A 14,933-nucleotide genomic window follows, 5' to 3' on the forward strand; every position below is an offset into this window, starting at 1 on the left:
ACTTATTGAAAACAAACTGAAAAAAAAAGGGAAGGACTATTTACTTTGTGCAAACTGGGCACAAGGCAAATGCAACAGTCTTTCTTTCCTTTTTTATTTTTAAATATAAGTACCTATTGGAAGAACCCACAAGGATTAAAATATAAAAAACAATTCTTCTTCCTGGATACTTCAATGCTAAAACCATTAGATAGTAAACGAGTAATTTTATAGAGGTCTAGTAGACACCACCTTAATCAAGTGATCAAAGTGAGTATCTTCATCAATAATGGGACAAAGCAAAATAGTGTGCAAACTGATATAAGGATGCAGTGAGAGAGACATGCGTCACTTCAGTGATATTCCTGTCAAAGACGTGTGACCTGGGCCAGGTGCAGCAGCTCACATCTATAATACTAGCACTTTAGGAGGCTGAAGTGGGAGGATCACTTGAGCCCAGAAGTTCAAGACCAGCCTGGCAATACAGTGAAATCCCATCTCTACAAAAAAATTTTTTTTAATTAGCTGGGTGTGGTGGCTTGTGACTGTAGTCCTAGCTTCTCAGGAGGCTGTATGGGAGGATCACTTGAGCCCGGGAGCTCGTGGCTGCCATAAACTGTGATCGTGCCACTGCACTCCAGCATGGGTGACACAGTGAGAGACCCTGTCTCAAAAAAAAAAAAAAAAAAAAAAAAGAAGATGGGTGGCCTGAATTTATCATGAGAATGCTCAGACAAACCCCACACCATGGACAATTCTACAATGGTAGGTATAATCTGCAAAGCTGGCAGAAAATCTGGGGAACTGTTTAGGAGTCAAAGCAAATACAGGGACTTGAAACTGCATACAACACCTGATTTGGAACTGGACCGTTTTGTTATAAAGAACATTATTATGATAACTGGCAAAACTTGAATGTGGTTGGTCTGAGGATTAGAATGGCAGCAATGCTCAATGTTAATTTCCTGATTTTCATGGTTACCTTGTAGTGATGTCAGAGAATGTACTTGGTAGGAAATACATTGTAGGCTATTCAAATGTCATGAAGCATCAAATCTCAAAGGGTCAGGAAAAAAAGTTTGTTATTACTTCAAAATTTTAAAATATAAGGAACAATTAATCATCTTCGAGAGTTTTTGGAGGAGTACTTACTGTCTGAAAAAGTGAAAACACTGGAAGAATGTAAGCACTGGATCTAGAAAGCCTAGGGTTTTTGGGGTTTTTTGTTTGTTTGTTTTGTTTTTTTAGATGGAGTCTTGCTCTGTTGCCCAGGCTGGAGTGCAGTGGCGTGATCTTGGCTCATTGCAACCTCCACCTCCCAGGTTCAAGCAATTTTCCAGCCACAGCTTCCCAAGTAGCTGGGACAACAAACACATGCCACCATGTCTGGCTAATTTTTGTATTTTTAGTAGAGATGGGAGTTCACTACGTTGGCCAGGCTGGTCTCAAACTCCTGACCTCAAGTGATCTGCCCGCTTCAGCCTCCCAAAGTGCTGGGATTACATGTGTGAGCCACTGAGCCCAGCTAAGAAAGCCTAGGTTTTAATTCCAGCTTCATCTTTGCTAACTGTATGATCTGTGACAAGCTACTATAACTATATGCTTCCTTCAAACTCATTCTCATAGTTGTAACATAAAAGAATGTATGTGAAAATGCTCTGAAGCTATAAAATGTTCTACAATCCTTAATTATCAGTACTATTTAAATGTCTGTAGTTTGAACCTTTGAGATTCTGCCTTTCACAAAAGCTGAATGAGCTATTTCATTATTAATAAATAATTAATTTGAGTTAGGGTCTTGCTCTGTCACCCAGGCTGGAACACAGTAGTGCGATCATGGCTCACTACAGCCTTGACCTCCAGGACTCAAGTGATCCTCCCACCTCAGCCACCCAAGTAGGTGCGTTGCCACCATGCCTAGCTAATTTTTGTACTTTTCTTAGAGACAAGGTTTCATCACGTTGCCCAGGATGGTCTCAAACTGCTGGACTCAAGCGATCTGCCTGCCTCAGCTTCCCAAAGTACTGGGATTACAGGCCTGAGCCATCCTGCCCAGCTGATGTTAATAATATTTAAATATTGCTACAATAGCTGTTGGGCTTCTCAGCTATTCAAAAGAAGCTCAAACACTTTTAGAAAGCAATTAACTAGGTAACAAATAGTATTACATGCATGATTTATTTGTTCCATAAGGCAAAATCTTGTTATATTTGATGTCATTTGTATAGTATCCCAGTACTTACTAGCTTCTTTGGAATTATCTACTTGTTATTAAGTGTTACTTTGTAAATATTGTTTTTATCCATCTCTATTCCCAACTACACTATACATTATGATGAACCCTCAAGGGTGTAGGCTACCTCCTGTGTTTCTATTGTACCTGATACATAAATGTGAACCTCAAATACTATTGACCATACTTCATATAGTGAGTATTAAGTTATAGATTCTGAATGGGTCATCTGTATAATACCAAGAAGATTAGACAAAGAAATGAAAGATTAATTCTTCTTATCAGTAATTCTGGTTAAGTCAAGATATATTCTTATATAAACTTTTTAAATAGAAATATTCCATATCCTAATCAATTTTCATTTTGATTACTTTCTTAATGCTATTTGCAAACTTCTATTTTCATACTATTTAAGATAAGCACCCCCCAAAATTAAAAATTTTTTAAAGTAAACACAGCATTAAGATCCACTAAAGGTGAAAAACACGTGACTTGGCTCTTACCCCGCTGAAATCATCAGCATTTTCTAATGCAGTTTATACCATTTGTCTTAGATTTTCAAAACTAATTCTCTATTCTATGTATGAAGAAAATATGCCAAGCACGGTGGGTCACGCCTGTAATCCCAGCACTTCATTGAAAAGGGACTGCTTTAGCCCAGGACAACATAACAAGACCCGGTCTCTACAACGAATTGAAAAATTAGCCAGGTGCAGTGCCTCATTGTGTCTGTAGTCCCAGCTACTCAGGAGGCTGAAGTGGCAAGACTACTTGAACCCAAGAGGTCAAGGCTGCAGTGGGCCACGTTTGTGCCGTTGCACTGCAACCTGGGTGACAAAGCAAGACCTTGTCTCAAAAGAAAAAAAAACAATATATAGGTGGAAACTTGCATTTTTTCCATGGTATTTCAGTAATGGTAAAATTAACCACCTTAACATCCTTTTGTATTTTATTATTCGAATATGGTTCTATAAAAGTTTGGTAGATATAAAATATGTATTTTATAAATCTCTCATTCAACTTCTAACAAATTTTGCTTTAATAATCATCTGCCTTTAAAATTGTGAAACCACTTTCTGCTAGATAAAATAAACATTATTCTTTTATAAGTAATTATAAAACATTATTCTTTTATAAGCAAAGTAATTGGAGTCCTTTTTTCAGATTAAATTACACCCTTTAATTAAGTTATCCACTTACATTTTGCCAATTGCTGGTGCAAATTATTCAGTGTGTTCATCAGATTTTTACATGGCTTCTTTGGAAGTATCTTCCAGGCTACATTTTTCTTGTCACCAGTTCTAAGATTAAATAACAACAGAAATACATTTGTTACATGGTCTTTTGGAGGGGGAAGGTATATATCTGTTATATATAAAAATGGCAAAAGATAAAACATTGAATGAGAAATGAAAAACATACAAAATATTCTAATTAACAAGAGAAAAATCATACAGGAGGAAATTGGAATGCTAAATATTTAAAAATTAATTTGTATGAGGGTAGAACCTTGTATTAAATATAGCTCAAAAATTTATATTTATAATGAGTAAATTCCAGTTGCTTTGGAATCTTGCTAACCACCACAAAGCTTAATGTGGAGATCTTTCCTCTTAATCCCCATTTAAGTGTGCTTAGATACCTAAATATTAGAAAAATCCTACTACTAAGGCTTTTTCTTATATGCTATAAGAAAAAGCACTACACAAACTTTCAATAAACTCATGATCCACAGAACTTATCAAAATACTCTGGTATATTTAAATAAGTTTCTTGGTTTCCTAAGGGTATAAGTAAGGATCATTTTTGTTTCTTTCAAAAAAGAAATATAATATTAAATTACTTGAATAAAGTATAACATTGTGAAATACTTATGTAACTACTAAAGAGGGTATCTATTAAAAAATGACAAAGCAGTTCCCCCCTTATCTGCAGGGCATAGATTCCAAGACTCCCAGTGGATGCCCGAAATCACAGACAGTTCGAACCCCGTATTTACGATGTTTTTTCCCAAGCATATATGCCTATGATAAAGTTCAATTTATAAATTAGGCACAGTGAGGGATTAATAACAATAATTTATAATAAAATAGAATCATAACAACATACTTTAATAAACACTATGTGAATGTGGGCTTTCCCTCTCCAAATAAGTTATTGTACTATACTCACCTACTTTCAGACTGCAGTTGGCCACAGACAACTGAAACCATGCAAGGCCAAACTGTGGATAAGGGAGGAACTATTGTATCTTTGTTTCTGGGACAGGCTCCTATAATCTACTTATTATAGCTATTACAATACAGTTGGATTTAAAGATAGCTTTGATGACTCCACATTTTTTTTTAAGAGACAACATCTTAGTCTGCCACCCAGGGTGGAGTGCAGTGGCATGATCATGGCTCACTTCAGGCTTAACTCCCAGACTCAAGTGGTACTCCCACCTCACCCTCCCAAACAGCTGAGGCCACAGGTGCAGACCCCTACAGGATGCTAATTTTTATTTTGTAGAGATGAGGTCTTGCTTTGTTGCCCAAACTTGACTTGAACTCCACATTTTAAGGATTCATCCTGTTCTCTCCCTGTCAAACTGTTAGGATTACAGGCGAGAGGCCCGGTGCCCGGCTGACTCTACTTTATATTTACTGAATCATTTTTTTAATTTCAAAAGCAATGAATATTCATTTTAGAAAACTTGAAGAATGTATAGAAAAAGAGAAGAAAAGTATATCACTCATATTCTAAACACTACAGAATAACACAGCACAGGTGTACAGTGGAACTTGGTGAACCTTTTTATATTCTCTAAACTTCCCACTGAACAAAAAAGGGCAAATATCACTTTAAAAAGTAAACAAAGAAAAGAAAAAGAGTGGGATAAGAAAGCTTAAGCTGACAAAGAATGACTATCTGTAATCCCAATGCTTTGAGAGGCCAAGGGAGGAGGACCAAATGAGGTCGGAAGTTCCAGACCAGCTGGGGCAACACTGCAAGACCCCTTCTCTATAAAAAAAATTGGAAAAGATAAGCCAGGCATGGTGGTACACACCTGTAGTCCTAGCTACTTGGGAGGCTAAGGCAGGATTGCTTGATCCCAGAAATTTGGCAGTCAGGTATGATCATGCTACTGCACTCCAGCCTGGGAGACAGAGTGAGACCCCGTCTCTTTAAAAAAAAAAAAAAAAAAAAAAAGGAGAAAAATCTATTTCACATTTACATATTTTAGTGTAAAAGCTGTACCAGCTTTTGGGCTTTATTAGACAAAATCATAGTTATAAGCATGTCCTGTGGGTGCAATGTAGACAGTGTATCAATTTCCTCTTCCCTCAACAGATGATTAATTATGATTAAATTTAAAGTAAGAGACACAAAACAATACAGAATTATAAAAAGACTTTAAAAATAGTTCTGATAGCTATGACTTACATATTATTTCAATGCAAAGAGATGAAAACATAAAATCCTTGCATCTCTAGGATGTAAAGATAATGAAATTATGTGTAATTTAAAAGTTATTTTAAAATTTTAAAGCATTTATTTTTCTATGATGTTTAAGTATTCTTTTTTTTTTTTTTTTTTTGAGATGGAATCTCCTTCTGTTGCCCAGGCTGGAGTGCAGTGGTGTGATCTCAGCTCACTGCAAACTCTGCCTCTAGGGTTCATGGGATTCTCCTGCCTCACCCTCCCAAGTAGCTAAGATTACAGGTGCCCATCGTCACATCCAGCTAATTTTTGTATTTTCAGGAGAGATGGGATCTCATCATGTTGGCGGGGCTCCAAGTGATCCACCTGCCTGGGCCTCCCAAAGTGCTGTGATTACAGGTGTTGGCTACCATGCCCAGCCTATATTTAAGTATTCTAATAGTATTATAAAACACTGGGAATAGGACTGAAATATTAATCAAACAATAGTGTTTTAATTCAATTCGTGATTTCACCTATACTCATATCACTAAAGGGAAATAAACTTTTTCTATTTATAATCTCAATTTCCCTTTGGCTAACATTTTTTTTTTTTGAGATGGAGTCACACTGTCAACTGGGCTGGAATGCAATGACGTGATCTCAGCTCACTGCAACCTCCACCTCCCAGGTTCAAGAGATCCTCCTGCCTCAGCCTCTGGAGTAGCTGGGATTACAGGTGCCCACCATGCCTGGCTAATTTTTTTTATTTTTAGTAAAGATGGGGTTTCACCATGTTGTCCAGACTGGCCTTGAACTCCTGATCTTGTGATCTGCCCACCTCGGCCTCCCAAAGTGCTGGGGTTACAGGCGTAAGCCACCTCACACGGCCTGGCTACATTTCTAAGCAAGAATAACATGAAAATGTTTCTTAAATATTGAAAGCCTGAGTATAAAAGGTACAGTGTTTCTAATAAAACCTGCTTTAATACTCTAAATGTATTCCATTGAAGCATAATAAGGTCTGATTCAAAGATGGTTAATTACCCCACATACAAAGAAAACAATATGTCTTAAAAGAATCCTACCTATCATAAAATATATAGTTACATATGCTACAACGTTGTAAAATATAGGTGTAGTATCACTAAAATGTACTTACTGAGAAATAGTGTTGGTATCTACATCAACACAACTGACATCTGGTGGAGGATCATAGAGGTCAAAGTATCTTGAATCAATCCCTACTATGAATGGACATGGTGCACTCAAGACATCTGCTAAAGCCAGTGGGCAGAGAGGAACATATGGGCATGGCCAGTGGAAAGGGAAAATCATCTTGGATAAACAAAGATAGGAGAGTATTTAGCTTTTTGACACAGAAGCATAATTTGTCAGCACACACAAAAAATTATTACCTAAAGCCTAATGCCTGATAATGAATTAAATAATTATAACTATTGTTAATGGTCAGGAAATCAAAATTGCTTTCAGAAAACGCAAATTCATCACTCTGTGAATTTTACTTAAGAATTAAAATAGCTTTAAATTATATAAACTAAGTTTAAACTAAATTGACTGCCAGTAAGAAACCGATACTCACAGACACTAAGGCTTCTGTCACACTAGTAAGCACGGACGGCCGTAGGGAATGGATGAGAATTTTATGTTCTGTTACTGCAAACACCAGCAGTGTCACAGCATTTTCAGGGCCTAAATTCTGGAGTAGTGTTGAAAACTTGCCACCACTGTCAATCCGAACAAAAGCATATAATTAAAGAATAATGATCCAAACACTTCGTTATCTAAAACAATAGACAAAAGTAGTTGATTTGTATTATATATGTTGATTAGGGTATGATTGGTATTATACATTCACTGTTAAACATGATTACTGCTATGATGCAGGGAAAACACTACATCACAAACATTATGAAAACAATGCAGTTTTAGGAGATTCCAAAATCATTCTTTTGCATTGTATTCAATAAGGAAAATGAAAAGTCATCTGCTTCATTTCACAGAAAAAGATCTGTCAAGTAGATAATGTCCAAATAAAGAATGCAATTTATAAAAGGGATGGTATAAAGGTAAATCCTTAAATGGAAGTTTTTTGAACATGGCCTATCTTTCACTGTGATTATCAGAAAAACCGTATGACTTACAGGCCCACTTCCGTTAAGGTAAACACGCATTAAAACTTAGATTTATGACTAGATAATCTTTACTATTGTAATGATAATAGTAATAGAAAATCAAGAGGCTTAAAATGATGAGATACACATGCAAAGCAAGTTAATAATGAAAACAACAAACCTAGGCCTTCTATATAGTAACAAAATACTGAACTGACAAAGTAAATAGTTCAGTAAGCCAGCGAATATTTTGTTTATATAAGGCTAAACAACTTGTTTCACTGGATTAATTTTTTTTTTTAAATAAAGCAAAACTAATAACAAAAGCCTCCTGGTAAAATGAAAACATATGTCCACAAAAAAATTTGGGAATGTTCACAGTAGCGAAAATGTGGAACTATCCCAAATGTCTATCAACTGATAAGCAGATAAATGCAAGGTATATCCATACAATAAAATATTATTTGGCAATAAAAAGAAGTACTGATACATGATGTAACATGAATAGATTTTGGAAACATTAATCTAAGTCAAAGAAGCCAGACTACATATTGTATGATTCCATTTATATAAAATGTCCAGTAAAGACAGATTACAAAGACAGAATGCATATTAGTGGTTGCCTAGGCCTGGAGAGGGGTATGTGTGTGTTAGGGATGGGAGGAATTAAGGAGGTTAACTGCTGAAGGGTGAAGAGTTTCTTTTTAGGGTGATAAAAATGTTCTAAAATTTATTACAGTGACAGCTGCAGAACTCTGTGAATACAACTATCAAATAATACACTTTAATTGGATTAATTATATGATATGTGAACATCTCTCAATAAAGCTGTTACCTAAAAAAAAGTCCTTTATGTAATTTGGAGTGATATACATAGTCTCAGTCAATGTTTCTAGTTTATTTTCAGCTCAAACAAAGTTAAGAAAACACTGGTCACTCTGGGCTGAGAGCTAGTGATGAAATAATCTGCAATTCTTACAAAATTAATGTCAAAGATGGCGGCTGGTCTCCCTTAGGTATCTGCTATGTAACTTAATTAGATTGTAACCATTTCTCTAATGAAAAAAGCTACACAGCTAATCAAATTTCAAGAAAGGATACTATAGAGAAAACATACTTCATAATTTCTCTGAACTTTTAAGGTAATAAAATACATTGTCTTACAGTTTAATAATTAGAACCATTTTTTCTTTTGGGTTAAGTCTAAAATTAAATGCATTTAAAAAAGAACAAAGTTAATTACATTTGAATATTCTTCAGAGGTCAATTAAAGCTAAAAACAATTGTTCTCATAATCTACACATATAGATATATACACACACACAATAGTACGTACTTGGTAATAACAGATATAAAAAATGTAAAACACTATTATAAAAGTTTTTTTTCTTCAGTAACTACAACCCAAAAATTAAGTAAAAGGAATTTAGAGAAGAAATAGTTAAATGAGAAGTATTTCCATCAAAATTTGAAGTTTTAGCTAGGAAAAAGAAAATATTTCGATGTTATGTTAGATTGAGGGAAAAATAAATAGAAATGAGGTTTTACTTGCCTTAGTGGAAGAGGTGAAGACACAGGCTGACTGAGAATCAGATTATCATGTGGTGATAACTGGAAGAAGATTTAAAATAAAGAATTTGAAACATAAAGATGAATTTTAAAACATACTTTGTTAAAAATATATAGAATAATGATTATGCCCATGAAGTTTCACTATATTCATTTACCAGTATCAGAACAATTTATATCAGTCACTAAGTTCTTGAAAAACATGTCCTGACCCCTTCCAACTACTAACTCTTCTTACTGTGTATCCTCTTTTCTTCTGTCCTCAATGGTTTCCCGGTGCCATTTTAACAAATTCACATTGAAAGACTAAATTATTCATTTAAAATCATAATACCAGGGTCAACAAACCTATAGCCTACATGACAAATCCATAGACTGCCTGTTTTTATAAATAAAGTTTTACTGAAATATGGCATGCTCATTCTTTACATATTACCTAGCTGCTCTTGTGCTATAACAGCAGAGCTGAATAGTTGTGATAGACAGCAGATGACCTATAAAGACTAAAATACTAGTGTAGGACCAATAACCAAAAAACTTTGCTAACTTCCACTGTAAAATAATATTTTGTGTGTATCTAAACATAAAAGTGTGCTATGTATTTTCTTATAAATATCAGGAAATAAGAAATGACATGTGGATATTCAGACTGAATTTAAAGCTCAAAATAATATTTTTTAGATATTTTATCTTTATCAATATAATAATATAATTACTCTTATCTACATTTTCAAATTTATGCACATACAACTTTTCCATATATCTATTCTAACACATTTAACTTATTAAATAATTGCCAAAGGCACAAACTTTGAAATACCTACAACAAATTTAGGGGAAAACAGTTCCTTTCTGTGTATTCAAAATGTCTACTTCAACCTACTTCTTTCATTCTTGAACCCCTTTCTCTAAGAAACACAGATGTCTAGAAGGAGTTAATAAAATATAAAGGCCCCAAACTACAACAGAGAATAGTATCTGGTCCTCTCTAAATCTCATTAGGTTTTTTTCCTCAATCAAAACTGTTATTCTTATGTTACATTTTGACAGAGCCAATAAAAACTCATAGGTCCCCCAAATCAAAAACAAAAAAGCCTTACCTGAACTAAAATCCGTGGTCTCTGAGGAGATGGAAAAGGAACTTTATGCATAAAATGAGAAATATGCCTTGAAAACAAACAAACAAAAGTGTAAGTGATTCCAAAGTGAACACCATATGCTGTAAAGGTCGACATGTTATCACAAGTCCAAGTTGAGTCAAAAGTCCTGAGGGATTACAGTATTCTGAAATCTCTAACACTACGAAAACAAGTGAACGACCAAAAATCATTCACCCCAAAAAAAAAATAAATTAAAAAAAAATCATTCACCCCATTAAAGTTGCTTCTGTCTAAACCCAGTGATTTTTCACATTAATAGGTATTCACAGTCAACAATATTTGTTATCACTGTCTTAAAAGTCTGTTTAACTTTTACCTCTGACTAAGTAGATAATATATGAGGTATCAGTGATTGGGAAATTACCCAAAAAGTAAATTCTTATATTTATTATATGCTTTTTAGTCAATTGCTCATATTTTATATACAACACTTAAATAATGAATAAATTTATATACAACAAACAATTTATATACAACGAACACTTAAATAATGAATAATGAACAAATAATAAATTAATAAATCCTCCAGAAATAATGAAATAACTTAATAAATGCTCCAGAAATAATGAAACAGTTTAATAGCTTCTAAAAGATAAAGAGTATATTTTCTATTAATAATACATTAAAATTTCTATCACTGATTTTGTAAGTTTTCTCCCAGAATAAGATGGATAAAAAGCTAGATTTATGGGTTTTGTTTTGAACACTATGGAATAGAAGAAAGGCAATCATAGTGAAAAATCTTTTCAGTGGGGTGGGGGGAATAAGCTATTTTATTTCTGATTTTTTTTTTTAATTTTTGTTCCAGTCTGAACATGTTTGTATTTTTTTTAAAAAACATTATTTCAAAATCATCTTGGTTTCAGAACTGAGAAAATGCCAATTAGATATACAACACTATAAATTTATTAATTTACAAACATGTTCTGACTGTTTACTATGTAAAAAGACATGATAGGAAATGTAAAAAAGGCATAAAGCCACCAGTGCCTACCATTAAAGTATTCATAATCTAAACAAATGTTAAGCAGGGGATGACTACCACAGCACATACATCTGCTTGAATTATGAAGTAGTTAGAACAGCAGAAAATGAAGCAGGATTCACAAACCCCTAAAGATCTTCAAGACCCATTCAGGGAAGATCTGCAAGGTCAAAACTATTTTTATAATAATAATAATATGATGTCGACCAAGTACAGTAATCCCAGCACTTTGGGAGGCTGAGGCAGGTGAACTGATTGAGCCCAAGTGTTCAAGACCAGCCTAAGCAACATGGTGAAACCCATCTCTACAAAAAAATAAAAAAATTAGCTGGGCATGGTGGCATGTGCCTGTACTCCCAGCTACTTGGAGGGGCTGAGGTGAGAGGATGGCTTGAGCCTAGAAGGTCCAGCCTGCAGTGAGCCATGATCATGCCACTGCACTCCAGCCTAGGCAAGAGTAAGACACTGCTTCAAAAACAAAAACAGTTCGGGTGTGGGAGCTCAGGCCTGTAATCCCAGCACTTTGGGAGGCTGAGGCGGGTGGATCATGAGGTCAGGAGTTCAAGACCAACCTGGCCAAGATAGTGAAACCTTGTCTCTACTGAAAACACAAAATTTAGTTGGGCGTGGTGGCAGGCACCGGTAGTCCCAGCTACTCAGGACGCTGAGGCAGAGAACTACTTGAGCCCAGGAGGAGGAGGTTGCCGTGAGTTGATATCGCGCCACTGCACTCCAGCCTCGGCAACAGAGCAAGACTCTGTCTCAAAAAGAAAAAAAAAAAAACAACAAAAACCAAAAACATGCAAGGCCCGGTGGCTCACACTTGTAATCTTGGCATTTTGGGAGGCCGATCTGGGCAGATCGCTTGAGGTCAGGAGTTTGAGACCAGCCTAGCCAACATGGTAAAACCCTGTCTCTACCAAAAATACAAAAATCAGCTGAGCATGGTGGCAAATGCCTGTAATCCAAGCTGCTCAGGAGGCTGAGGCATGAGAATCACTTGAGCCCAAAAGGCAGAGGTTGCAGTGAGTTGAGATCGCACCACTGTACTCTACTCTGGGCAACAGAATCAGATTCTGTGTCGAAAAATAAAAACAAAGGGCGGGCGTGGTGGGCTCACGCCTGTAATCCCAGTACTTTGGGAGGCCGAGGCGGGCGGATCGCCGGAGAGCAGGAGTTCAAGACCAGCCTGGCCAACATGGTGAAACCCCGTCTCTATTAAAAAAAAAAAAAAGAAAGAAAGAAAGAAAAAGGAAAACAACAACAACAAATGATGATATGATGTCACTTGCTTTTCGCATGATGTTGACATTTGCACTGACAGTACAAGAGCACTGAGGGCAAAGCTGCTGGTGACTTAGTATGAATCAAGGCAGCGGCACCAATATGCACTAGTAGTTGCTATATTCTTTACTATGATACACTCACAGTAAGAGTGTCAACACTGGCAGTGAATATTAATAATTTTATTAAGTTTAGGCTATAGTCTGTATCTAAAAAATTCTGTATGATTAAAGGGAAAGTATACATCAAGAACTCCTGTCGTGTACAAAAGTACAATGGTTGTCCATCTTGGAAACGCACTTGTGCAACTGAGTTGTGAGTGAATTTGCATCAAGAACTCCTGTCGTGTACAAAAGTACAATGGTTGTCCATCTTGGAAACACACTTGTGCAACTGAGTTGTGAGTGAATTTGCATCAAGAACTCCTGTCGTGTACAAAAGTACAATGGTTGTCCATCTTGGAAACGCACTTGTGCAACTGAGTTGTGAGTGCATTTGCATCAAGAACTCCTGTTGTGTACAAAAGTACAATGGTTGTCCATCTTGGAAACGCACTTGTGCAACTGAGTTGTGAGTGAATTTGCTGGTTTTTTCCCACAGGGCATATTTTTGTTTGAAAGATGACTGACAGGCCGGGTGTGGTGGTTCACACCTGTAATCCCAGCACTTTGGGAGACTGAGGCAGGTATTTCACCTGAGTTTAGGAGTTCAGGACCAGCCTGACCAATATGGCAAACCTCATCTCTACCAAAAATACAAAATTAGCCAGGCGTGGCGGCATACACCTGTAATCCCAGCTCTTCATGAGGCTGAGGCAGGAGACTCACTTGAACCCAGGAGACAGAGGTTACAGTGAGCCAAGATCACACCATCACACTCTAGCCTGGGCAGCAAGTGCAAAACTCCACCTCAAAAAAAAAAGGAAAGGAAAAAAAAGAAAGATGACTGACAAACTAAGATTATCCAGTGTTGAGTATTATTCAACAGATATTTTCTATATGAAAATGAACAAAGTGAGCCTGTTGCTTCCAAAAAAATAACTGGCAGTATTTGCCAATAATTCAATACAAACTTTCAAGTGGAAATTAGAATTCTGCCACCATAAGCATGACAGCTTCCTAATGCTCAAAAACTTTTCTAAGATAGGTGGTGATATTAACAAATGTGATTTTTTAATATTAATAATAAAATGTGTCTACATTTAGAAGATATGCTTAATTTGGCAAATCAGTATTTTTCAAATGACTAATGCTCAATATTACAAAATCGTGCACAAATAAAAGTTCCACACAGTCAAGCAGACCAATAGATCTTTTTTTTTTTGGAGATAGAGTCTTGCTCTGTCACCCAGGCTGGAGAGTAGTGGTATAATCTTGGCTCACCGCAACTTCCAACTTCTGGAGTCAAGCAATTCTCCCTGCCTCAGCCTCCAGAGGAGGAATTACAGCTGCCTGCAACCACAGCAGGCTAATTTTTGTATTTCCTTTTTTTTTTAGAGATGGGGTTTCATCATGTTGCTCAGGCTGGTCTTGAACTCCTGACCTCAGCTGATCCGCCTGCCTCAGCCTCCCAAAGTGCTGGGATTACAGGTGTGAACCACCACGCCCAACCAGACCAATAGTTTTTAATGTGTTCATTGCTAAAGTTTCAGATTCCACATTGTAAATGTAAGAACCAGCACTTGCCAAGCTTGGTGCAGTGTCAAAAAAAGAATATCCACAACTTTCTAAAAATATTATCCAAAATCCCTCCCTTTTCAACCTACCTATCTGTGGGAGGCCAGGCTTTCTCCATATACTTCAACCAAAACAACTACTGCAACAGATTAAATGCAGGACCATACACTGGAGCCCAGCTATGTTCAATTAAGCTAGATATTTTAGACATTTGCAAAAATATAAAACAATGCTATTCTTCTCATTAAAGTTTTTTTAGTTTTGGAAAAGTTCTTTTTCAAAAAAGACATTTATTAACATGTAATAGGTTTATTATCTTTAAAATGAGTAGATTGGACAATTGCATTATTGTGTATATTGTCAAAGAAAAAATAATTTCTTCTTCACATTCATGATATGTAAATACAGTAAGGAATTTTTCTTTTTTTTTTGAGACAGGGTCACCCTCTGTCACCCAGGCTGGAGTGCAGTGGCGTGATCGCAGCTCACTGCAACCTCCGCTTCCCAGGT

At 36.1% G+C, this 14,933-nt stretch overlaps 1 protein-coding gene across 8 annotated transcripts in view; it reads right to left on the minus strand.

Annotated features, from left to right (window-relative positions):
- Positions 1 to 14,933, minus strand: part of DENND4A (DENN domain containing 4A) — a 122,062-nt gene that overhangs the window by 65,688 nt on the left and 41,441 nt on the right. For all 8 annotated transcript variants that reach the window (XM_032251003.1, XM_032251001.1, XM_032251002.1 and 5 more), the window contains 5 exons: positions 10,419 to 10,485; positions 9,302 to 9,360; positions 7,218 to 7,362; positions 6,777 to 6,952; positions 3,413 to 3,513 (listed from right to left, as the gene is read on the minus strand). In XM_032251003.1, the coding sequence (XP_032106894.1) occupies positions 3,413 to 3,513; positions 6,777 to 6,952; positions 7,218 to 7,362; positions 9,302 to 9,360; positions 10,419 to 10,485 (548 nt within the window). The remainder of the gene's footprint in view (positions 1 to 3,412; positions 3,514 to 6,776; positions 6,953 to 7,217; positions 7,363 to 9,301; positions 9,361 to 10,418; positions 10,486 to 14,933) is intronic.

The sequence above is a fragment of the Sapajus apella genome, unplaced genomic scaffold, assembly GCF_009761245.1.
Source record: "Sapajus apella isolate SASKATOON/1434 unplaced genomic scaffold, GSC_monkey_1.0 scaffold74, whole genome shotgun sequence".
NCBI classification, from domain to species: Eukaryota; Metazoa; Chordata; class Mammalia; order Primates; family Cebidae; genus Sapajus; species Sapajus apella.